Raw genomic sequence first — 25,023 nt, 5'->3', positions numbered from 1 at the left:
GAAATAAAACTTTCTTGAAAGGCAGGCCTGTCCTGGCATGTAAAAATCAAAATAGTGAACTACAGAGGAAACCTGGGAGTTCCCCAAGACAAAGTGGTTGAGAACTGATTCAAAGATATTCCCTTTATTGAGTGTCTCATCCAAGCCGGTTCTCTTGCAGGAAGAGGGGGACCTGCCTGGTTGATGTAGAACTAGACAAGATCATCAAGGACAGTAAAAAACAAAGGACAAGGGTGATATTCCAAACACCATGGGAAGGAAAAGGAAGAAACCACCTTGCTGCCACAGGTAGCAGCTTACAGAACTGGATGGTTCAGGAAAGGACTTTTTTTCAGGGCAACTTTGGTTTTGTCCCCTCACAGTTTTTGTCCTCTCTTCTACCTGGCTCCATTACTTAGCTCTTACCTGTTGCCTTCTGTCCCAGCTGCTGCCAGAAACTACCACAACATCCCACATGGGGCAGCCAACATAAAAGCAGGAGGGAGCCAGGGCATTATAGCCCAGGGGCAGGATCCTCACTCCCGCATGCTCAGGGAGGAGGAGGAAAAGTGCCCTCCAATTGGCGTGACAGTCCTGCTCCCATGGATTCGCTGGGGCTTGCTCAAGACACAACTCAGCCAGAAACACTTCTGGTGCTGAGTACAGTGGTACAGCTTCTAACCCTTGTGCACGCACAGGTGGTTCGTGAGCGACGACCTCTTGGTAAAGCTCTTCCCACACTGGCTGCAAGAGAAGGGTTTCTCCCCTGTGTGCACGCACAGGTGATGTTTGAGACTAGAGTTCTGAGAAAAGCTCTTCCCGCACTGGCTGCAGGAGAAGGGCTTTTCCCCCGTGTGCACGCGCAGGTGACTGGTGAGATTGGAGCTCTGCATGAAGGTCTTCCCGCACTGGCTGCAGGAGAAACGTTTTTCACCCGTGTGCAGGCGCAGATGAATGCTGAGACTGAAGCTGTGAGTGTAGCTCTTCCCGCACTGGCTGCAAAAGAATGGCTTCTTCCCTGTGTGCACGTTCAGGTGGTCCGTGAGCCTGGACTTCCTGTTGAAGCTCTTCCCACACTGGCTGCAGGAGAAGGGTTTCTCCCCCGTGTGCACGAGCAGGTGATTGGTCAGTTTGGATCTGCTGGTGAAGCTCTTCCCACACTCACTGCAGCAGAATGGCTTCTCGCCCATGTGAACACGCAGGTGGTACGCGAGTGTTGAACTGTCACTGAAGCTTTTCTCACACTGAGTGCAAGAGAATGGCTTCTCCCCAGTGTGGACGCGCATATGGCCATGGAGATGGTCTCGCCTGGTGAAGCTCTTTCCGCAGTCACAGCAGGAGTACAGTTTCTCCCCTGAGTGCACACGCAGGTGCCTGGTGAGCGTGTAGCTCTGCGTAAAGTTCTTCCCACAATGGTTGCAGGAGAAGGGTTTCTCCCCTGTGTGCACACGCAGGTGCTTGGTGAGCTTGGAGCTCTGGGTGAAGCTCTTCCCACAATGGCTGCAGGAGAAGGGTTTCTCCCCTGTGTGCACACGCAGGTGCTTGGTGAGCTTGGAGCTCTTGGTGAAACTCTTCCCACAGTGTAGGCAGTAGAATGGCTGCTCATCCACATGGACACAAGTATGGTTTTGGAGGTGATCCCATCTGGTGAAGCTCTTGCACTCAGTACAGCGGTACAGCTGCTCCCCTGAATGTACATCCTGGTGCACTCGGAGTTTGCTCAGGGAGACAAAGCTCTCCCCACACTCCAGGCAGAGGTGTGTGCCCAGAGTCTCAGCATCTGCTGGGTGGAGATGGGAGCCCAGAGATTAGCCTCTGCCCCGTTGGCAACAAGAAAGATCTGCTATTTCCCTGTGCTGGGATGTGCCCCAGAGTACAGCTGGGCCTCAATCACTCTGTAACAATAAGGGAACCAATTCTTTGTGGACACTGGATCTCAAGCCTCACATCTTGTTAGCACCCCACTTATGGAGCAGAATGTGGGCTATTCTGCTGGAAACAAGGAGGTGCTTGTATCCCCCAAACATGAAAGCCTGTCAACTCCAACTGTGCCTAGTCACCACTTAATACAGCTCGAGGGATTGATCAAATACTGCTGCTATTTTCTTAACTCTTCTAGAGTGGAAAAGTAGAATTCAAATTCAAACTAAGCAAGGACTAGTAGCAGTGGGTAACAGAGCATCCACCTCTCTATAGCCCAATCCTTCATAATCCCCACAGCGTTTCTGCCAACTCTAATAGCTGCCATGGGGCAAGTCAAACAAGACAGTGCCCTTCTTGCCCTGGTCCCAGCTGCCATAGGGCAATTCAAACAAGAAGGCATAATACTGGCACAGCCACCTTGGGCTAGGCTATCAATTATTGCCATGCTGAGGGAAGATGGAAATTCAAGCTCATGGTACCCCAGGGATACTAGATTTGTGTTTCAAATCAAGAGAGCAGGCTAGGCTGTGTCCCTAGCATTTGTCCCCATGGACAGCCCCTTCCATCCATGACAGAAACCTTTGCTCAAATGCCACCCGAGAGAAGGATCTGATGAGGTTGAAGGTGGATTTCCTGCATAAACAGCCCTATTTATGGGAAGAAGGGATCAGTTGTCTGTCCCTGCATCAGTGAATAGCAAGGAGTGGGCACACACAGCTGTCTAGACAACACAGATCTGGTCCAGCCGTGTGATGTCAAGACCTTGTTGCAGCAGCTCAAGGAAAGGGTTTAGGTTTCCAGCTCAGTTGAGGTGTGGGTGGAAGGGGTCAGGGACTGTCAAGACTCACCTGGGGACAAGTCCTCAGACAATGAGCTTTCTCCCGCTCCCTCATCACAGACCCAGAGCTCCATCTCCCCTAGCTGCATGCGGCAGATTAAGTCTGGTGTGGGACCTTGCAATCCTGTGTCAGGGAGAGTATAGAGGATGGTTATTCCACCATCCAGTGCATAATTGGAAGTTGGAGAAAAGATCCAGTGGACTTAAATACTGTAATGGGACTCACAGGAAACAGAAAGGAGGACATGAACGATAAAAGAAAGGCCACTACAGGTAGTAGCCTTCAACAGATCGTGGCTTTGGTCTCCCGAGTAAGTAGAATGATGGCCATATGAAATATAAAGTATCAACCCCTCAAAAAGCTCACAGTGGCATCAAGGAAAGTGGGCTGAGATGCAGTGATCTGTGAGGTGTAAGGAGAAAGAAAAAGAATGCTCTTATAGATTTTCAAGATACTGATCTGAAAAGAAATACAGTGAACATACTCATGACCATCTATCCAACTGATCTTACTAGAATAATTCCAGGAGAAAAAAAAGAGAAATGGGTTTATTCTCAATAAGGGTTTTCAGTGATAAGTCTTTGAAGTATAGAGTCAATGATGGACTGATGCCAATAAAAGCTTGCGTATGGGAGAAAAAGCAATCCATTTTGGCACTGCATAGAAAGGGATAGAGGTGCACCAATACACTGGTCCCATATAGGATCGACACCGATATAAGGAAAATGGACTGTATCGGCAATCAGCTTTTTTTTGACTGATGTGGCCAATAATGCCATGGATAAATGCCCCGTGGATGCGAGCAGTCACAGCACAGCATGTAGGCAGCCAGGAGCGCAGCCTGGCAGCGTGGAGAGCAGCCAGATCCAGCTCATAAGTCTGTTGTGTGTCCGGGGGGGGGCGCAGACTGAGGCCCCCGCAGTGAGGGAGAGAGTGGGGGTAGCTAGGGCAGGGGCAGGTGGTGCCCAGCCAGGGCGAGGCACAGGATGGAGCCACGAGTGGCTCATTTGGGGGATGCAGGGGGTGGCTCCTACCATTTCACACACACCCCCAGGAGGGTATGGGGGGTTGCCCCTGGATCTGCATGTGGGGTGGGGAGGTTACAGCGAGTATTGGGGTGGGGCTACAGCCCGATGCCCCCCACCGTAGTTCCCGCCCAGCACCACCGCCGCCCGCCCCGAGTACAGCCCAGCCCAGCCTGCAGCAGTAGTCCACCCTTGCCCTGCGTGCAGATCTAGGGGCACACACCTCCCATGCCCTCCTGGGGTGCGTGGAGTAGTGGGAGCCACCCCTACCTGTCATGGCTCTGTCCTAGACCCGCACCTTCCTCACCATGGGGGCCTTGATCAACTTCCCCCTTGCTCTTTCCCCCGCAACAGACTTACCAGCCAGACACTGCTCTCCATGCTGCCTGCCTGCATATTGGAATCAGATTGATACCAGCTGATATGGCTCATTAAAAATCAGCCATTGGTATCAGGCCAAAAATTCTCTACTGGTGCACCCCTAGAAAAGGATGTTGTTCTAACAACTGTAGAAGCAACTATAACAGCCTTTTCACCCAGTGGATGTATCCTTATAGGATGTGATCCATACATGCATGTGTACTTAGGATACAGACTGATTTCTGCTGTGGATATAAATAAAAGAAAGAAGAAGGCAGTTTTACAAAATGAGAAAGCCCACAGTATGGAACCGGTCAGCCCAGTTTCCCAGGAAAAACAGATGTCAAACTGCCTGGCTCAGTGGGGAACCAGGAAATCCATAATCCAAAGCCAGGGAATCCATACCTCTCCATTACCAGGGCACCTGTCTTTTTCTGCCTTCAGAGACATGTCCTTGCAATCTCCCCAGCCTCAAGCGGGGAACCCATTATTTTCCCCATTTCTAGAGATCCCAGTGGTTTCATAGTTAGTAGGGTTGGAAGGGACCTGAGCAGATCATCAAGTCCGACCCCCTGCCATGGCAGGAAAGAGCACTGGGGTCAACGACCCCAGCAAGGTGATTGTCTAGCCTTGTCTTAAAGACCCCCAGGGTAGGAGCCAGCACCACTTCGCATGGAAGTTGGTTCCAGACCCTAGCCGCCCTGACTGTGAAGTTGCGCCTCCTGATATCTAGCCTAAATCTACCCTCTGCCAGCTTGTGACCATTATTCCTGGTCACTCCTGGTAGCGCTGCGGGAAACAGGGACTCCCCCAATACCTGCTGATCCCCCCGACTAGTTTATAACAGGCCACAAGATCCCCCCTCAGCCTTCTCTTGTGGAGGCTGAACAGGTTCAGGTCCCGTAGCCTCTCCTCGTAGGGCCTGCCCTGCTGCCCCCTGATCATACAGGTGGCCTCCTCTGGACCCTCTCCATGCTGTCCTCATCCCTCTTGAAGTGTGGCACCCAGAACTGGATGCAGTACTCCAGCTGCGGCCTGACCAGTGTCACATAGAGGGGGAGGATCACCTCCTTGGACCTGCCCGAGATGCATCTGTGGATGCATGACAAGGTGCGGTTGGCCTTCCTGACCGCGTGCCCACACTGCCGGCCCATGTTTGTTTTGGCATCAATGATGACTCCAAGATCCTTTTATGCCTCTGCACTGATGAGAAGGGAGTTCCCCAGCCTGTAGGTATGGTGCTGGCTCTTCCTCCCCAGGTGCAGCACCTTGCACTTCTCAGTGTTGAATCCCATCCTGTTCTCATCCGCCCACCCCTGTAACCTGTCTAGGTCCGATTGCAGCCTATTCCTCCCTTCTAGTGTGCCCACATCCCCCCACATCTTAGTGTCATCAGCAAATTTGAACAGGTGCTTTTTACCCCCTCGTCCAAGTCACTGATGAAGATGTTGAACAGTGCGGGCCCGAGGACCGAACCTTGGGGGACTCCACTGCCCACATCCCTCCAGCTCGAATATGACCCATCCACCACCACTCTCTGGGTGTGGCCCTCCAGGCAGTTACTGACCCATTTGGCTGTGTGGGTGTCAATACCACAGTCCCCCAGTTTCTTAATGAGAACGGGGTGAGAGACAGTGTCGAAGGCCTTCCGGAAGTCCAGGAAGACGATGTCCACTGCTACCCCTGCAGCTAAGGATTTGGTGACCTGGTCATAGAAGGCCGCCAGTTTGTTCTGGCAGGACCTGCCTCTAATGAACCTGTGTTGCTTGCCCCTAAGCATGACCTCCCCCACTAGCCCCTCGTGGACATGTGCCAGGATAATTCTCTCAAAAAGCTTACCCAGGATCAAGGTAAGACTAACTGGCCTAACTGGTCTCCGCAAGTAGACAAACCCTGCCTTTCTCCATGCACTGAGATATACCCCAAGAGTATCCAGGAAGCTGGGCAGGTGCTTAGGCCCATGGTGGGCCTGGGCCTCTGCCTTCAGCCCCTCCTCAGTGGGTGTGGGTGGTTGTGCTTTTCTGTCAGGGTGCGCTCCCCTAGCCTTTCCCCTTCATGGGGTAACCCACGAGGCAGTGGGGATGAGGCTTTCTGGCGCCTCAACCTCGTCCTTCACTGGGAAGAAACAGGTGTGGCCTTCCTGGACACCGCCCTACCAGAAGCAGCCCCACCACACCATCCAGCCCCAGAAGGGTGCAGTTTTAGGTCATGCCCCAGGACCAGGAAACTCCTGCCATCCCCATAGTTCCTACTCTGTCCTCCGAGTGTTCCTAAGCAGCAGCTCCAACCAGGCGATGTTCTGCCTCCGGCAGCTTGCAGCAACTACTGCTGGCCTTCCTGCTCAAGCTACTCTTGTGGCTAGTGGTTGAGCTCTCTTCCCCAATCAGGCAGTCTCCTCGTGCCCACGTGACTCCTGATTGGGGATTGCCACCATCTCCAGGCTGCCTCAGTTGCCTACTCAGGCCCTTTGAGTGACAGCCACAACAGGGCTACCAAAGGTGCCCTGCTATGCAGGGGCCCAAACCTGCCTGAAAATTCAGGGGGTTTGCAGGACTGGGCCCCTCAAGCCTCCAGAGCAGCTAACTAGGGCAGCCAGAGAGCACAGGAAGCTTTTGCACCACCAAGCAAACAGACCTCTGCTGTAATCAAGTCACACAATCAATTACCAGCACTATTGTGGCCATGAATTTTAGGTGTTTATGGTGCAACAAAGGGCATGGAGGCCTTTTTGCTTCATCTTTGTACCTCCATAAACATTTATTTTCGATGCAGAAGGGCATGGAAACGCAACTTCTGTTTCCACAGTTTGAGAGTGCTGAAATGTGCCCTGCATACTGGGATTGTTATGTGTCTGGACCAAAAACAATCAGAAAAAGAGTGAGGAAGATGGATTAATTCCCCAAGAGAGAGTTGCTAACAAATGAATGAATTGAAGATGGTTCAAACGTGCTGGGATAGCAGAGAGAGATCATCCTGCAAAAAAATGCCTGGATACGGAAACAGCAGGGGTTAGAGCAGGTGTGGGCAAAATACGGCCTATGGGCTGCATCTAGCCCATGAGTCCATTCTATCCGGCCTGCAGGGCCCCTAAAAAATTAGAAAATTAATATTTATCTGCCCTTGGTTCCTGTCAAAAATGACAGCAACCAAGGGCAGTAGGACCCAGGGGAAGCCTGGTGGGCTCCCACAACAGCAGGGCCCGCCCGCCCCACTGGAAGCCCCAGGAGGGTCTTCTGGCCTGGGAGCATGTGGCTGCATTGTGCCAGAATCTCAGGTGAGGGGGAAGGGTGGGCAAGGGTGGGGGAGGAGCCTAGGCAGGGAAGGAGCCCAGAGAAAAGCTGGGTGCTGGGGCAGGTAGGAAAAGCAGCCCCTTGCCCGCCCTGTGGCTGGTGCCCCACACTGCAGCCGCTTGCAGCCTACCTGGGGCTGCCTGTGCCTCCTCTAGACAGTCCCATGGGGGGTACAAGCGGCTGCAGCAGGGAACTCCGGCCACTGGGTGGGGGAGAGGCTGCTTTTCCACCCCCCGTGTTCAGCTTTTCCCTGGGCTCCTTCCCTGCTCCTTCCTGGCACGGAGGAAAGTGGTCCCTTGCCCACCCCCTGGCCTGCACTCCCTGTTGCAGCCGCTCGTAGCCCATGCAAAGCTGTCCTGAGCAGGCACAGGCAGCCCCATGAGGGCTGTGAGCAGCTGCAGTGCAGGGTGCTGGGCACGGGGCTGGGAGGGGCTGCTTCCCCCCCACCTACCCCAGCACCACCTTGTAACCTGGACCCACTGCCAGCCTGGGTCCTGTGCCAGCTCCGGGCTCACCCATTGGGGCTGCGCATGGCGACAGCAGCTGTGGCCCCCTTGGTTGCTACGCTGAGCAGTGATTGCCACCACCAGCTCTGGGCTGCCCAGCGCACGAGCTCCAGGCAGGCAACAGCAGCCAACACTGCCTGGCGTGGCAAGCTGTGCAGTGTGGCAAGCAGGAGGGCCACAGCTGCTGCCACACTGCACAGGCTCAACGGGTGAGCCCTGAGCCTGTGCAGGGCCCAAGCTGGCAGCAGGGCTGGGTTACAAGCTGGTGCTGAGCATGGTGGGGGTGCTGAGCACACTCACCCTGTGCCCAGCACCCCTGCATGGGGCTGCCTGTGCCTGCTCCAGACAGCCCTGCATGGGCTGCGAGCATCTGCAGCAGGGAGCAGCGGGCGAGGGGCCGCTTTTCCCTGTGCTAAGCCCCAGCTTCTTCCCTGCCAGTGAGCAGGGGTTGGGGGCTGTGTGCTGCCCCCCACCTGTACCACATGGCTGGGGGGAACTAGGAGTGATTGGGCGGGGAGCCAGTGGGAGCATGGGCCCACCCTGGTGTCCCCGGGGCCAGTGCTGGCAGGGCCCAGAGCAGGGTGGCAGGAGTACAGGGTCCCAGCCGGCAGGGGCTCTATGGAGCCAGGCCAGCTCTCTCCTCTCCCTGCTGGTGCAGCAAAGCCCGGCTCCACAGACCTCTGCCAGCCTGTGCCCCGCTTTGGGCCCCACCAGTGCTAGCCCTGGGACATTGGTCCCAAGACGGTAATCAGGGGGTGGGGCACCTGTCAAGGGGCGGGGCTACCCATGTCGCCCTCGACAGCTTGCCAAAACTGGGTAAGTGGCCCTCTGCCTGAAATAATTGCCCGCCTCTGGGTTAGAGGAAGGGAAAGACCCCAGAGAAGTCATCCAAAACAAAGGAGGATATGAAAATGAAAGCCGACAAGAGGCCTGAGCGACAACACAGCAGTGGGCTGAAAGTGGATTTAAACCACCAGCCAAAATGCCTAAGGATGCAACAGTAAAGGAACAGGGAGAAGAGTGGGACATTTCTGATCTCACACAGATCTGGCAGGGGGGAACAAGAAGCAGAATTTTACCCAGGGAAACGAGGGCTTGGTAATTTCTCAGCATCTGGTCCTGGTAAAGACCCTTGTCTCCAGCTTCCAGGAGCTCCCACTCCTCCCGCGTGAAAAAAACAGCCACGTCCTCAAAGGCCTCCAGGACCTGCAGTCACAAGCATTACACCATCAGCATCTCCTCCCTCAGCCTCCTCAAACCTGAGTCCCTCATCTATCACTGGTGTTCCAGCAAAAGTAGCATGGATACAGCTCTATTCACAGAGCAGTGCATTTGTCTACTTCAGCTGACATCATCCAGGGAGCTGGCACAGCTCTTTCCTCAGTCAGAATATGCTGTCCCTACCAGGGAGCCACTGACTTCCTAACGACACCAACAGAGACTGAAGTTCAGGCACCCTGAGTCTGCACTGGGTAAAATGTTTTCACGCCCGTAACTCATAGGGAGAATATCCTGCCTGGGAATGGGGACCTGGAGAATTCACCCTTCTCCACCAGACACCAGCCAGCACATGCTGGGTGTTGGTGGTGTCAGGATTCTTCATTTTCCCCCACAAGGCTCTGAGGTGGGGAGCTCTGCAGGCTCCAAATTGCAAGAGCCTTACTGCCCCCACAAAACACAGGGAACCTCCCTGCTGATCTCCTACATGATCTGGGTCTGCTGCAGACATGCCTGTTCTGTCCAACCGTGGACAGGAAATGAAGGGCAGGGGAAGGAGTAGTGCCAGGAAGGGGGAATGAGGATTCCCAGTGGCCTGGGAGGGGATGAAGCAGGTGGGACTCAGTGTAAATTCAGCCTGGAAGCAGGAGGAAGAGAGCTGTGGCATTCCCACACCATGAACAGAGATGAAGATATGACAGCTCCACAAAACACAAAGCGTCCATTTTGCTTGGGTACAAGTCATGCCTGTGGACTCGGAAGAGGTCCTTCAGATGTAAGCAACTCTGGGAATTTGTTTTTGATCCCAGACAGACACCAGTGCAAGGAGACTGGCATTTACTTTCCTTTCTGGCAGGTTGATCCTGAACTTTCCTCCAGGAGACAGGATCCTGCCCTGGCACTGGCTGGGCTCGAAGAACTCTGCTGGACTTAGGTGCAGACCCCTCCATACCTCTCGGGGGGAACCTGGTGGGCTCAGCTGAGAAGACCCTCACTCTGTGCTCCCTGATGGTGGCAGGGAGCCAAAGCATGCCCAGAGAGGCTCTCTCCTGGGACCCCTAGTTTTAAAATATTCTCTTGATGCATCCCTTAGAGAAAGCTGAAGTAGTGCTTCCAGAGACAGGGACCCACCAATGCTGAGAGCAGCGTTTCTAGTCCCAGCCTCCCAAGCTAGCTGTACTCGGCAGCAAGCTCCTGCTTCCCCTCAGACCCTTCCTGCTAGCTCAGTTTGAATGCAGCCACTCTTGCTGGTATAGCTTCCTCTTATGGCTCTTGAGGTCTCTCAGCTCCTTTGGCTCTTCCCCACACCCACAACTCTTGCCAGGCTTTGCTCTGGATCCACGCTCACACCCCACTGCACCATGTACCTTGCTCACGGCCACGTTTTCTCTCTGCTGTGAATGTTTGCCCTGCTTCTCATGCATTTGGCTTGGCTCAGGTGTCAGGGGTTCCTTCTCCCTAAATCTTCCTGGGAATAGCCTCAGGAACTCCAGGTTTCCAGGCTCATCCTCAGGAGACTGCTCCTCAGCTGAGCTCAGAGTCCCTGCACCTGCTGGGAGAAGAAGACATCTGCAGGTTGTAGCCTCACTGGAACGTGGATCAACATTTAGATGCTGCTCACACAAGGGTTTTGCTAAACATTGGCCAGAGTAGGCTTGATCAGTGAACTTGAACAATGCCTGCACTCCCCTGTGAACAAATCTTTGCATGTGGGCCAGAGGATGGTAGGGGGAGACTTCTGTGAAAGGTGGAGAATAGTCCAATACCAGGATGATAAGGCTGGGGTCAGACTAGATGATCTGCTCAGGTCCCTTCCAACCCTAGAAACTATGAAACTATGAAGGCTAAAATGGAAACAGACAGAGCAGGATGTGAAGCAAGCCCACTGTAGAGTTCAAGATAGACAAGATATTGGTGGAAGGTAATGCATAATGTGTTTTGACCACTGTATTAAAAGAGAATTACAAGTGAAGGCCTAGGGGTGCCTGCATGGTGTTGTGCCAATGCCTTGTCATGGGCATAGACGCATTATTACCTTTTCAGTCAAACCACAAATGTATTAGGGCCGTGTTTTGTAGACAATAAACCTAGCCAATCCTCTTCCACTAAACCAAGGCTGTGGTCATTCTTTAAGACCAATTTGGTGTTGGGATATCCTGGTGGTGCTTTTTGCCAGAACTGCAGTCCCTGAGACTTTGGTTTGTACCACATGTTCAAATTCAAGGTTGAGAGAAGCCAGCTATAATGTTGTTACACATTTTGAAGCACTGTGTAGCTGGTTGGGTCTATTTTATAGCTGGATGTATATTTTTATGTTATGGTGATTCCTTTGCACATGTGGTTGATCCAAATGTATTGTTTAATTAGTCAGTGAATTGTGTAATAATTACTTTACACATGTGACCAGTCTAAATTTACTGCACAGTAAATATGGTAATATATATAAAGTACAGCAGTGGCCTTCAACACAGAAAACACATCAGTAACACCTGACTAATGGGAATAGTCCTTGAAATAGCCAGGTATTGTCAACACGCAAAGAACGGTTCCTAGAATGACTGCGGGTACAATTAAAATTACACCATCCTCATGAGCAGATCATGGAAAAAGAAATGTAAGTAGGGCTGGAAGGGACCTCCACAGCTCATCTAATCCAAACTCCTACACAAGCACAAGCATCTACACAGGATACTTATTGTGCATTAGCCTAATAACACTGCTCAGTACCATGGCAGTCAAAAACTGTGCTAATAGCCTACTGCTCAGTGTTATCAGGCTAATGAGCAGTAAGCATAATAACATAAATGTGCACCAGTGCTACTGTATGGTAACTCTAGTTAGTACTTCATTAAGCATGTACTAAACTAAATGTGCAGTAATTAGGACACTTTAATGAATGTGAAGGTGTGCCCAGTCATCCCTATTCAAACCATCCCAGACAAGTCCCTGCCTAACCTATCCCCCTAAAGGTACACAATCACCCTGTCGCACAACTACTGTCCCTGCATCACTGAAATGCAGGAAGTGGGCACACACCTGCATCAATAACACACATCTGGCTAAGCTCTGTGAAGTCAGGAACTTGTGGCAGCACAAGGCAAGTGTTCAGGTTTCCAGCTCCCCTGAGTATTGAGAGGTTCTCAGTTGAGGTGTGGGTGGAAGGGGTCAGGGACTGTCAAGACTCACCTGGGGACAAGTCCTCAGACAATGAGCTTTCTCCAGCTCCCTCATCACAGACCCAGAGCTCCATCTCCCCTAGCTGCATGCGGCAGATTAAGTCTGGTGCAGGACCTTGCAATTCTGTGTCAGGGAGAGTAAAGGATGGTTATTCCACCATCCAGTGCATAACTGAGAGTTGGAGAAAAGATCCAGTGGACTTAAACATGTTAATGGGACTCACAGGAGATGGAAAGGAGGACATGAATGATAAAAGAAAGGCCACTATAGGTAGAAGCCTTCAACAGATCATGGCTTTGGTCACCCGAGTAAGTGGAACGATGGTCGTATGAAATATAAAATATCAACCCCTCAAAAAACTCCCAGTGGCATCAGGGAAGGTGGGCTGACATGTAGTGATTTGTGAGGTATAAGGAGAAAAAAAAAGAATGCTCTTATAGATTTTCAAGATACTGTTTTGAAAAGAGAGACTGTGAACATACTCATGACCATCTGTCCAACTGATCTTATTAGAATAATTCCAGGAGAAAAAAAAAACAGAAATGGGTTTATTCTCAATAAACGTTTTCAGTGATACGTCTTTGAAGTGAAGAGTCAATGACAGACTGATGACAATGAAAACTTCCGTATGGGGGAAAAAAGTAATTCTTGTTTGCACTGCATAGAAAAGGATGATGTTCGAACAATGGCAGGCAGCTATACCAGCCTTTTCACCCAGCGGGTGGATCCTTATAGGAGGCACTCCATAGATTCAGATGTACTTAGGATACGAACTGTTTCTGTTGTAGAGGTGGATAAAAGGAGGAAGAAAGCACTTTTTTACAGAATAAGAAAGCCCATAGTATGACACTAATCAACCCATTTCCCCAGGAAAAGGATAATGATTAAATCACCTCCACAAGAGATGGTCATTCCGTAAAAACAGGGTGCAGAATGACTAGAAATAGAGCCAAACCAAACTCAAAGCCTGATACCTTGTGAGGGCAACATTGTCCCAAACACTATTATATTTCCTGACTCTGCTATTCTCAAAGATAAAATAAAGAAAAGGAAAGGAAGAAATGGTCAAATTTAGCTTAAACATAAAGCCTGGGCTTTGTAACAGCAGTCTTACAATATAGAGAGCTTAATGCAGATTCAGTTTGGGATTCAGGAAAGGTAGCTTTCTTTATAGCTGCTGAAGATGTATTTGGTGAAACCCAAGTGCATAAGAAACACCAGATGGGAAATGGCGGTTTCAAGTAAACAGAAACAGGAGTGGGTTTGGAGCAAGTCCTTTATGCAGAAAAGCCAAGTGCTATTAAATGCTGGTACAAGAGAAGCAGCACTGAAAGCCTTGTATGAAACACGAAAGGGCATTGGTGACATGTAGGGGGTGCACATGGGTGCATGTGCACCCCCTGGAAGCACCAGCTGCGAAACCAGAAGTGCCCCTGCCCAGTCAGTGATCTGGTGCCCCTCAGACTCGGAAGGCATCAGTCGCCCATGCAGAGGGGAAAAAAAACAAATTGATATGCTGGCTTAAGCCCATAATGATGAAACAAAAGACTTGGGTAATGTTGTATCCAATGCTATTAGTGATTAGAAAAGGGGATTAACATGTGGTCTAAAAGAAATCTTGTATTTTGAGATTCTGTAGAAAGCAGAAAGTCCTAGAGAATGCTTACATCCCATGATACTGGTCATGAAGTTGAAATTCCAGGTGACACTGCAAAGGAAACAAGGAAAGTAGTACATCAGCTGAAACAAAGAGTAGTGAGAGGGAGACAGAGGGAAAGGGGAAAAAAGAGAGAAAGAAAGAACAAAAAAGAAAGGAAAGAAATTAAATAGCAAGATAAAAGACTTGAAATGGAAGATGACTAAATATAATATGACTTTTATCTTTGAAACAGAAAGAGGGTAACTACCAAAATTCAAATGACAGCAGAATAAAAATGACCAAGCCACTTGTGCCAACTTTCTTTTAAAAAGATACTTAGGAGGTGAAAAGCAGTTTTCACCTGAGCTCTGCACTCAGCCAACTTCCTTTTAAGCACAAGGATGGGGGGGTCACCAAAGAAGATCTTAAATGAGCTGCACCAGGGGTCATGTGATTTTTGCAAAGAGACTTCCCAAAACAAAGAGCAATGCTAGCAGAAAAAGAAAACATTATAGAATGGCAAAGCAAGCTGTGGTCCATAGTGATGAAGATGCTGGAAAGAAATGTGTGAGAACTTACAAGGGCTCCTCGTTAAAAGTACTCACATTCAATCATGTGCACGAGTGTCACTACAGAAGCTGAGGAAATGGAAAAGCCATGGGTTGCAACAGCAATTGCTGCTAATACTTCTATTGCTTACTACCCAGCATAAGTTAAAAAGGAAGAGTAAGGGGATTCAAGTTACAAACATGTTGCCAAACAGTTTGGCACACTGGAGCTGGAGGGTGGAACAAGAACCAGAACATTACCCAGGGAAACGAGGGCTTGGTAATTCCTCAGCATCTGGTCCTGGTACAGACACTTGTCTCCAGCTTCCAGCAGCTCCCACTCCCTCCGCGTGAAATACACGGCCACGTCCTCAAAGGCCTCCGGGAGCTGCAGGCACAAGCGTTACACCATCAGCACGCTCCAGCTTTCTCAAACCTGAGTCTTAGCTGTCACAGGTGCTACAGCAAAGGATAGCGTGGATACAGCTCTACGCACAAAGCAGTGCATTTGTCTGCTTTAGCTCTCATTATCCAGGGAATCAGCACAGCTATTCCCTCTGTATATGCTATGCCAATAACGGAGGCACTGCCACCACACTAACACCAGCAGAGACTACAGTCCAGACGCCCTAAATCTGCCCTGGGGAAGCTGTTTTTGTGGCAGTGACTCAGGGAGACTGCCATGCCTGGGAGGGGGATGCTGGGAATTCACCCTTCTCCACCAGACACCAAACACTGGGTGCTGGTGGTGTCAGGAATCTCTGTTTGCCCATGAGTGGGGAGCTCTGCAGGCTCCAAATCCCAGATTTACCGCCCCTGCCATAAAACACAAAGAACCTTGCTGCTGATCTCCTACATGATCTGGGTTTGCTGCAGACATCCCTGTTCTGTCCAGCTGAGGAGAGGAAATGAAGGGCAGGGGAAGGAGTAGAGCCAGGATGGGAGAATGAGGATTCCCAATGGCTTGGGACCCACAGATGCTGAGACCAGCACTCCTTGTCCCAGCCTATCTGTACTTGGCAGCAAGCTCCTGCCTCCCCTCAGGCCCTCCCTGCTGGCTCAGTTTGAATGCAGTCACTCTTGCTGGTAAGGTTTCCTCTTGTGGCTTGAGGTCTCTGAGCTGCTCTGGCTCTTCCCTGAACACTCAGCTCTTGCCAAGCTTTGCCCTGGCTCCATGCCCACACCCCACTGCAGCATGTACCTTGCTCACAGCCATGTTCTCTCCCTGCTGTGGGTGCCTGCTCTGCTTCTTATGCACTTGGCCCGGGTCAGGTGTCAGGGGTCCCCTCTCCCCTGATCTTCCTGGGACTGGCCCCAGCAGCTCCAGGGTGACAGGCCTGTCCTTAGGAGGGTGCTCCTCAGCTGTGCTCAGGGTCCCTGCATCTGGTGGGAGAGGAAGAGCATTTGCAGGTTGTTGCCTCACTGGAACACTGATCAACATTTAGATGCTGCGTACACAAAGGCTTTGCTAAACATTAGCCAGAGTAGGCTTGATCAGTGAGCCTGAACAATGCCTGCACTCCTCCCATAAACAAAACTTGGTATGTGGGCCAAAGCATGGTAGGGGGAGACTTCTGTGGAGAACAGTCCAATACCAGGATGATCAGGCTGGAACAGAAACCCACCGAGCAGGATGCGGAGCAAGCCCGTTGCACAGGATATCTCAAGATAGCTAAGATATTGGTGGAATGTAACAAGTAAAGTGTTTTGACTACTGTATTAAAGGAGTATTAGAAGTGAAGGGAGCTTTGAATTGGCCTAGTGGAGCCTGCATGTTGTTGTGGCAATGTCTTGCAATGGGCATAGGTGCATTACTACCTTTTCAGTCAGATCATGAATGTGTTAGGGCCATGCCTTGTAGACTAGAGAATAAACCTGGCTGAACCTTTTCTACTGAACCAAGCCTGTGGTCATTCTTTAGGACACAACTGGTGTGGTATCTCCTGACAGCGACTTTTTGCTAGCAACACTCCTTGAGAGTTCAGAACCTACCACACATACAAATTTTAGCTGGAGAAACCAGCTATAAAGTTTTATACATTTTCAAGCACTAACTTTGTAGCCGGTTGGCTCTTTTTATAGCTAGATGGACATTTTTATGGCATGATATTTACTTGGCATGTGTGGCCAATGAAAGTACAGTAAGAGCTGTGTTATCTAGCACTTTATTAACCGGCACGCTCTATTAACTGGCATGCTGATTGATGCAGCAAAAGCAAAATTGGAAGCCCCACTTCCAGTTTACCCGAATCCCACTTTACCGACTTCAGGCCATGGCCAGGGCAAAGCAGCGTGCACAGGACCCCCCTCCCTGTCTCCCTGCACACTGACACCAGGGAGTGAAAGCCAGATGCAGTGGGAGGGGTGGCAGCCCAATCAGGCAAAGATATCTCTCAGGTAACCATTATATTTGGTTATCCAGCACCCCCATTCCCCATGGGTGCCGGATAACAGAGTTTTTGCTGTATATTGTATGATTATCCAGTGAATTCTATGATTATTATATTGCGTGTTGTGGCTGGTCTGAATTGTTTGCGTGACTGATTAATAAATTGTAAAATATAAGTAATGTGTGGCAGGGTGTGGCAGGGATGCTGCCATGAATCAAAACTTACCTCTGCCGCTGGAGCAGCGAGAAAAGCAGCCACTGCTGAGTGCTGCCAAAGATCAAAGACCTCCCCCGCTGGCACCAGAGATGGGAGGAGAGCGGCAGCTGCAGAACACCGCCAGGGATCAGGTGTGTCCCCAGAACTGACGTGGGCACGTTTTGTAGCTGTGTGCCGACGGCAGTTTGCTATCCAGCCCTCAGAAAGCAGGATAAGAGCCCCACCAACCCACATTCAGGGAGGACCGGAAATGACACCTCCTGAGTGCCCAGAATGGCATGAAACGAGCAACTGCCCCAGCAGGGGCAAGTGGTGGCAACCCTGAGAAGCAGGATGCCCTGCTAAGGCTGGCTTGGAGGAGCCAGGGTATTTACCTCTCTCCAGACAGTGGATCCTGAATGACACTGGCAAAGACAGGAACAGTGGTGAACCTATAGAGGGAAAAAGGAGAAAGGATACAAAAGCTGTGAGCAGCCCCTGGAGGGGAGAGAGAGTGCTGTGAGAGAAGGTACCCCTAGGGTAAGCACCATAATGAATCAGGCCAATGGGAGGCCTAGCAAAAAGACAGTAGACCGCCTGAACCGGGACCAAGGTTAGATAAGGGCCAAAGGCCCAGTCATGGCAAATAGACTTTGCTTTAGCCTTGGCCAAGGACTAACAACATCACTGGCTGGCACAAGGCGGGGTGTAGGGGAGGCAGAGCCCCGAGACAACGACCTAAGCAAGAGACCAAAGAGGCAACCAGGAGAAGCTGGATTGGAGAACTCCCTCCCAGAAATAATCCATAACATCAAAGAGGCGGCAGGCGAGAACCCCTGGGGATCCTTTTAGGAAATCTTTCTGGAGGCCAAGCTGTCAACCCAAAAGGAGACAGCTGTGTCCAAACGGCCTGAAAAGGCAGTGTTCAAGCGAACGTCATGGGCGATTACACAGGGGCTTTCAACACTGATAAGAGGACAATAACACCGACGAGGACAGGGATGATGACACAGGTTAGCCCTAGTGCTGCTGGCAAAAGCACAGTGCTGCTAGTTCCCCTGTGTTGGTGTGTATCTAAGTCAACTCCCAGGCCTCAGTGCATGGGAAAGGAGAGAGATGGAATAGTCAAAGTCCCACAGGTCTTCTAAGGGCCCTGCTACGTTTCATATATAATGGAATTAACTGGTGAATCATGCAATAAATTGAAATCGGCTACACATACAAAGTAAGACCAGCCACAAGAGGAAAGTAATTATCGCACCAGTAACTGTTGAATTGTGCAATAAATTCAGACCAGCCGCATGTGCAAAGTCATTATCAAGTGATAAAAATGAGTACCCTGCTATCAAGAGAGCCATCCAGCTATAAAGTTAGCGCTTCAAAATGTGTAACATTTCGTTACTGGTTTCTATCCAGCTTTCATTTGAACTTGTAGCAGGGCCTTTCTAATAGACCTCCATGAAGCTTGAAATGAGCCCCAGTGACTCTGCCTTTGCTCAGAGTGGTAAGCACAGACATAATTCCTTGCAGGAGATGCAACAGGGACCCTGGTGCTGAGTCAAGATCCACACGGTAGAGGATGAGGAGGGAACCAGCAAGGTCCACTTGCTCCAGGGGCTGAGGATGGCTTTTAGGTGGATGTGAGGAGAAAAGGCAACTAACTGACTTGACCCCCAACAATATACTTGAGCAGACAAGAGTTTTCCACTGATGGGCGGTGCGCCCTGCTGCTGGAAAAGGCAGAACTGCTGCCTCTTACCTGCCCCTAGTGAAGAGCCTCGTTTGGATCAGCAGCCCAAGGAGCTTTCATCTGTTACTAAGTCCCAGGTCTCCTCTGCATCAGGAGATTCTGCAGCAGGACAGAGGCATGGGGTTAAATGTAAATTAAAACCAGTCCAAAGTCACTAGGAAAACGCACTGGCCAGATACACACACCAGTCCATTCTTGGGCACAGAGGGCTCATGGCAGGCAAGACAGAGGAGTGACTGGGACTCCAGCATTGATAATGACCACAGTAGCACTTAATGTAACCACAAAAAAACTGCCAGCGTCTGCTCCCAGAAGGCTTTGCCTAGCCCCCAAGTTTGCTAAAAGGCCATTAGCTGGTTAAAGCTGCACAAAGCCACTGCAAGTTTTGTCCAAGTAGAAATGTTGCTAAGGACAGGTGAGAAGGCAACATGCAGAAAGAGAGAGAAACATGATAATGAAAGCCTACCCGTCTGGGTGTGTTTATGAAGACAGGATTTAAAAAAAAAAAACACCCAATGGTGAAAACTCAATAATGCAAATACTTTAAAGGGCCAGAAGCAGTAGCAATCTTCATGCAGAAAATGTTAAATAGGTAAGTAACAGAAGGCATAAAACAGTTTGGAAAAAAAGGAGCACTGGACTACTAGACAGCTGGGCTGCTAGACAATGCTCCTGAACTTCCCAGAGGGACCCTGGACTGTCTAATCAACAGGACAGGAAGCAAGACTCGCTGGCAAGGTAAGTAATGTATTTCTAGGTATGGGAATGCGCATCGGATGCTGAATAGACATACACGAGTGCAAAGAAAACTCCTGCCTCTGGAGCATTCTCTCTCTCAACAACCTACTGGTTCCCTAGTCCCAGGTTTCAGAATAACATGATGGGGATAAAGGATCTTCCTACTGGGTGCTGCTATCAAGCCTGAGCTGCCCAGGGACATAGATCAAGGCCCTGCCACCCCACAGATTCACAGCAAGAGATTCCAGCCCCTCACTCCAGGGGCTGAACAGCCAGGCAGGAGCCAGCTTCCAGGCCACTCAGTACCTCTGCCCAGGCCCCTGGCACATTAGCTCGTCGTCTTCTCTGCCTCCCCACAGCCTGGGCCTGCGCTCTCGCTTTCCCACCACTCACATGGAGTCTTTTGGCAGCGTCTGGGCTGCTGGCTGCCTGCGGGAAGGAGACAAGGGGGTTTAATCATGTGAAGGGGGAGCCAGGACCACGACCCAGTGCCACGGATCTAATGCCCCAGCACCCTCTGGCCTCATCTGCACTGAGAGGCCACATGGGGGTCCTGCCCTGCCCTGCCCTGACACAGGGCATGGGAAATGGGAGAAATCCTGGAGCATCCCTCCAAGGAGACCCTGCAGTCCCCGAGTGGTCCCCGCTGCCCCTCCCCACAACCCTGCTGGTGCCCTTCACTCCCCATCTGTAGTCCCCTGGCCCCCTAGGCCTGCTGGTGCCCCTCACTCCTGACTTGCTGCCAATGCCCCTTCCCCTCCACTCTCGACCCGCAGCCCCTGCCCTCCCAGCCCTGCGGGTTCCCCTCACTCCCAACCTGTAGCCCCTTCACTCACTGGTTAGGGCTGACCAGGTTTCATACATTCTGCTCTTCCCGTTCCTCCAGCCTCGAGCTTCCTCTTCCGTTTTCCCTTGCCCTGAGGGTTCCTGGGAGCTGCAGTCCAAATTCAGCTCTGCAGACTGCCCCCTCGTTCCTCCTGTTGTTACACACAAATAATAATCCAAAAATGTTGTTTGATTCATCCTGTCCTCTTCAGAAGCTTACGTCTGATTCGTTAAACAAAATTTGCCTTTCTCAGCATGTTGAGAGCACATCCAGCACTTCCCTGGCATTTATGTCCCTGAGCACAGGAACAGAGTTAGCTGTGCTAATCTGAAATTAGGTAGAAGGCAGGGTAGAGTTGCATGCTCTAGACTTAGGTACCCACACAGGGTGTTTATAAAGTCCTTGTGCAACTTCAAACTATAATAACTTTGGTTGCACACATGATAGAAGAAAACTGTAAATGGCAATTGAAAGCACAATTCCTTAAGTTTTAATACAACACAGCTCAAATGTCTAAACTTCAACATAAGCACAATCTTTCATGGTACATCGTTCAATCTGATTTTCCAACACATAGAAAACATTTTCTGGTTGCTACTGAGTGAATTCATGAATTGCACTTGTAATCCTTACACTATGCTAACAACGCCCCCCCCGTAATGAATGATGCTTCCCATTGCCCTTTACAGTTTGCTTCTACCATGGGTATATCCAAAGTTATTAAAGTTGCCCAAGAACTTTATAAACAACCTGTATATCTCTACCTACATAGAAAGGGAAAGAGCACAAGAGTGAGGGTCATGGGCTCTGAATCAGACTTTCCCAAACCTGCAATGCTGGAAGCTGCAAGTGGGAGAGGAACAGTGGAGAAAATCCTTCCAGCATCCCTTCTGCTGTAACACAGGCTTTTTGATATGCCTGTGTGACGTGGGCCAAAACCCACCAAGTAGAGCTACAAGGCCCCCTTGGCAATGGGGCCACTAAGGGCACATCACTGATCTCTTGGGACAACAAAAATCAAAACAGGGATGGGAGCGAAGGTCACAGGATCCAAAAGAGTGCACCGAGAGAGGGGACACTGAGCAAAGCACACCGCCAGGGCCCAGCCACCCTCGAACGAGTCCAAGGAGCCAGTGGACATGCCATGGCCACAGGCCTACCTAATACATAGTGGAGTTATGGACCTTAGGCCCAGAGAGCAATAATTAGTACTGTATGTATATACATATGTATATATCTACACACACACCCATATACCACACACACACACTCAGACATCTACACGCACATATATACACTGAAACTCACCTCCTCAGATGCTGTGAAAAGAGATGGTGAAGCAGTTTGTGCCCACCACAGTTTGTGCTACACATATACACACATATACATATATAACTACACATATACACATAGCAAACTTTGTGTATGCACACACACACAATACACATGCACACATAGATGGGTATGTATGTGTATGTATACATATATGTTTGTGTGCACATGTAGGCGCGTGTGTGTGTACCTTCTATATATGTAAAGGGCTTAGTCTGTCTGTCTGTCTGTCTGTCTGTCCATAACGCTGTTGAAATGCGACTAGCCTGAAAGCTGTAAGAGACTGAACATTCGTGTCTTGAGAGTAATTTCTTTGCTAAACCATAGCACTTGTTTGGTGACCATGTCAGGATGATCCCAACTTCCAGAACTGGGGAAAAAGTCAGAGTCAAGGCTGTTTCCACCGAGCTCCTCCCAGGAGGGCGCTGGGAGCCGGGCGCAGCCAGCTGAGGAAAAGCAGAAGCCAGGCAGAGGTGCAAGGCAGCAGGCGAGCAGGCGCGGCCCCGTCCTAAGCCCTGAGCAGGGAAGGAGGTGCCCAGGGGCAGCGCAGGGGAAGTGGGTGGTGCTCGCAAGGCGCGGCGCTCGCCTGCCCCTGCCCCTGCCCACCAAAGAGGTGCTCAGGTGGCAGCCAGGGGCAGCATGGGTGGGCGCTGGATGAGAGCCAGAGCAGGAAGGGACTGGTATCGTCAAATGTCCAGCCTCTTTTAAGTGTTATAAATATTTATTTAAAAATGTTAAAGGTAATATCTGTTTGGTTTTGTTATTTGAAACTCAGCTGTCATTCTTGACAGGCAAGTCCCGTGTGTGTGTGCGCGCGCGCGCGCACACCATGCTAAGTTATAAAGTGCGTGCATATGTGTAGGTATACGCATGTGTATGCATGCACATGTGTATATATGTATGTGTGTTCACGTGTGTGTGTATGCGTGTGCCTAGAGCAGGGGGGCTGGACCTGATGATCATGCATATATATGTGTGTGTGTGCACGTACATGCATATATGTATGTGTATGTAGGCACCCACACATGTGCGTAGACGTGTGCGTACACACATGCACTTACCAACACGCGTGTGCGCACTCTGTATACGTGCGCATGTCTGTGTGTAGCACGAGCTGGGGGGAGGGGGTTGAAGCCCCTTCCCCGTTGCCTTTTCCAGCACCTGAGCAGGGCGCGTCACCCACGGGAGCTGGAGCACGAGACGTGTGTACATGCCCGGGCACGCGCGCACGCGCACACGCACTCGCGTGGGCCCAGGCCGCGGGGCAGCGCCGCGGGGGGGGGCACCCTCTGCCGCCGCCGCGGGGATGGTGCCGGGGTGCAGACCCCCCCCCCGTAACCCCTTCCCCGCCGGGGGGGGGCAGCGCATCCCCCCCGGCGCCTCTTACCTGCGCCTCCAGCCTCCGCCTCCTCTTCCCACAATGCACCGCGGCCCCCCCCCCGAGCAGGGAGCGCAGGGCGAGGTGAGCGGGGCGGCGGCGGCGGGTGCGGGTGCGTGCACGCACGTGTGCCCGCCGGCTGGGGGGAGGTGTGCGCGCGCGCGTGTGTGTACACATGTGCTTGGCACGAGGGCACGTGTGTTCGGAGTGCGTGTGCGCACGTGTGACATTTCCCCCAGATACACGCGTGCGTGTGTGTGTGTGTGTGTCACTCATAAATATGTGTTTGGTGTGTGTGTGTGTGTGTGTGCGTGGAGGCAAGTGTCTGTGCGAAATCTGCTCCAGATGCATGTGTGTGCACACGCACGCTTGTGGCCATGAACTTGTGTTTGGAGTGTGTGTTGTGTGTGTGCTCACAAGTGTCTGTGAAACTGACCCTGATGCATGTGTGTTTGGAGAGCGAGAGCGTGTCTGTGCGTGTGTTCAGGGGGAGGTTGCTCTTAGGCAATGTGCATGGTGGGTGTGCAAGCGAGCAAGGGGGTGCTGCATGCGCACACTTGGAATGTGTGTGCGTCTGCACAAACTTTTATCCCTGACGTAAGTGTGTGTTTGGGGGCGGGGGAATTACCCTTAGGCACTGTGAATGGAGTGAGTGTGTGTGTGTGTGCACGTGCATGTGTGTTCAGGGAGGTTACTCTTAGGTCGTGCTTGGGTGTGCAAGAGGGTGTGCCTCTGCACGCATTTGGAGCACGCGTGTGCCTGCACACCCTTGGCCTCTGCTATAAATGTGTGTCTGTGCATGTGCGCAGTCGGGGAGGTTATTTAGGTAATGTGCCTGGCTGTGCAAAAGAGAGGAGTGGGGGGTGCCTCTGCACACATTTGGGCTGTGTGTGTGCCTGCACACCCTTGACCCCTGATATAAGTGTGGGGGGGAGGGTGCCCCTAGGGGAGCTGGGGCGTGGGGCGCTCCCCTCCCTGCTGCAGCTCCCGGCCTTGCAGGAAGCGAAGCCCGGTGCTCCCCTCCCCCACCCCAAACAGAAGTTCAGTGTTGGGCCCAGGGGGGAGGGGAAGAGCTGCTGGCTGCAGCCTGACACCGGTTTCCCATAGCAACCGCCCCTCCTCCTGCCAGCCTGGCTCTGTTTCCAGAAGGGCGGGGGCACGGGTGCAGGGGAACAGCTTTTTCCCATTGGGGGGGAGCGAATTGGAGGCCCCCCCACCTTGGGGGTGCTCCAGTGCACCCACCCCTCCCTGCAGCAGGGGCTGAAACCCTCCCAGACCGAACTCCCTCTGCTCCCCTTCCCCCCTCCCTTTCTGAAAGCAGCGACAGGCTGGCAGGCGGCGCAGACACAAGTTACAGAAGATGGTCTGTTTTGAAACCTCTTCCTCTGAGCTCTCCTTACGCAGCGCTTTCCCAGATCGGCCATTTTTGCAGGAGTCTGCAGCCGGTTGTGGCTATAGACTGCTCTCTGCGGCCAGATCGGATGAAACTCGTCACTTGTGTCTGCACCCTTGATGAAGACAAAGGGATTGAGGGAGACCGAGAGACAAACTGAGAGAGGTGGATGGAGACGTGTAGAAACAGAGGCACCAAAGTTGCTTACAGATGTGGGGGGTGGAAAAAATGGCGCTTTACTTTCAGCTCGGGGTGCCCCTGAGCCAAGTGCAGCGCATGCCCAGAAGTTACTTGGACCCAGCTTGCCCAGTGTTTATATAGATTGGGCACTTCAGTCAGGCTTTTTGGTGCTTTTATCTAATAGCTGATTGAATCAGCTATTAGATAAAAGCACCCAAAAGCCCTGCTGAAGCATGCAATCTATACAGACGCTGAGGAGCCAGGTCAAAGTATCGAGCTTCCTCTTCTGGTAAAGCGCAGTTCTTCCCCCCCCCCCCCCCGTCAGCAGCATGAGGTG

The 25,023-nt window shown here is 51.5% G+C and overlaps 2 protein-coding genes across 10 annotated transcripts in view; one reads left to right on the top strand and one right to left on the bottom strand.

Annotated features, from left to right (window-relative positions):
• Positions 1-108: 108 nt before the first annotated feature.
• Positions 109-23,218, bottom strand: LOC149861535 (uncharacterized). 9 transcript variants are annotated; one of them, XM_090052420.1, is made up of 13 exons: positions 23,123-23,218; positions 20,414-20,554; positions 19,884-20,006; positions 18,849-18,938; positions 17,485-17,541; positions 17,120-17,217; positions 15,706-15,887; positions 14,766-14,892; positions 12,327-12,440; positions 10,508-10,692; positions 9,002-9,128; positions 2,751-2,864; positions 109-1,762 (listed from the first exon to the last, which is right to left on the bottom strand). In XM_090052420.1, exons 7-13 carry the CDS (start codon positions 15,718-15,720, stop codon positions 657-659), a joined length of 1,788 nt encoding a protein of 595 aa, XP_089908546.1. In that variant the 5' UTR covers positions 15,721-15,887; positions 17,120-17,217; positions 17,485-17,541; positions 18,849-18,938; positions 19,884-20,006; positions 20,414-20,554; positions 23,123-23,218; the 3' UTR covers positions 109-656. The 9 variants fall into 9 exon arrangements, with proteins under 9 accessions (XP_089908546.1, XP_089908544.1, XP_089908550.1 ...); XM_090052418.1 differs by lacking the exon at positions 17,120-17,217; XM_090052424.1 differs by lacking the exon at positions 17,120-17,217 and having other exon boundaries at positions 109-1,759.
• LOC149861534 (uncharacterized) overlaps positions 23,084-25,023 on the top strand; it is a 30,605-nt gene continuing 28,665 nt past the window's right edge. Inside the window, exon 1 of the mRNA XM_090052393.1 lies at positions 23,084-23,197. The gene's annotated coding sequence lies outside the window, so the exon portion shown is untranslated. The remainder of the gene's footprint in view (positions 23,198-25,023) is intronic.

The sequence above is a fragment of the Crocodylus siamensis genome, chromosome 6, assembly GCF_052110815.1.
Source record: "Crocodylus siamensis isolate JL-2025a chromosome 6, ASM5211081v1, whole genome shotgun sequence".
NCBI classification, from domain to species: domain Eukaryota; kingdom Metazoa; phylum Chordata; order Crocodylia; family Crocodylidae; genus Crocodylus; species Crocodylus siamensis.
Note: the sequence above shows the minus strand (reverse complement) of the source record. Positions and strands in the feature narration are given on the sequence as shown.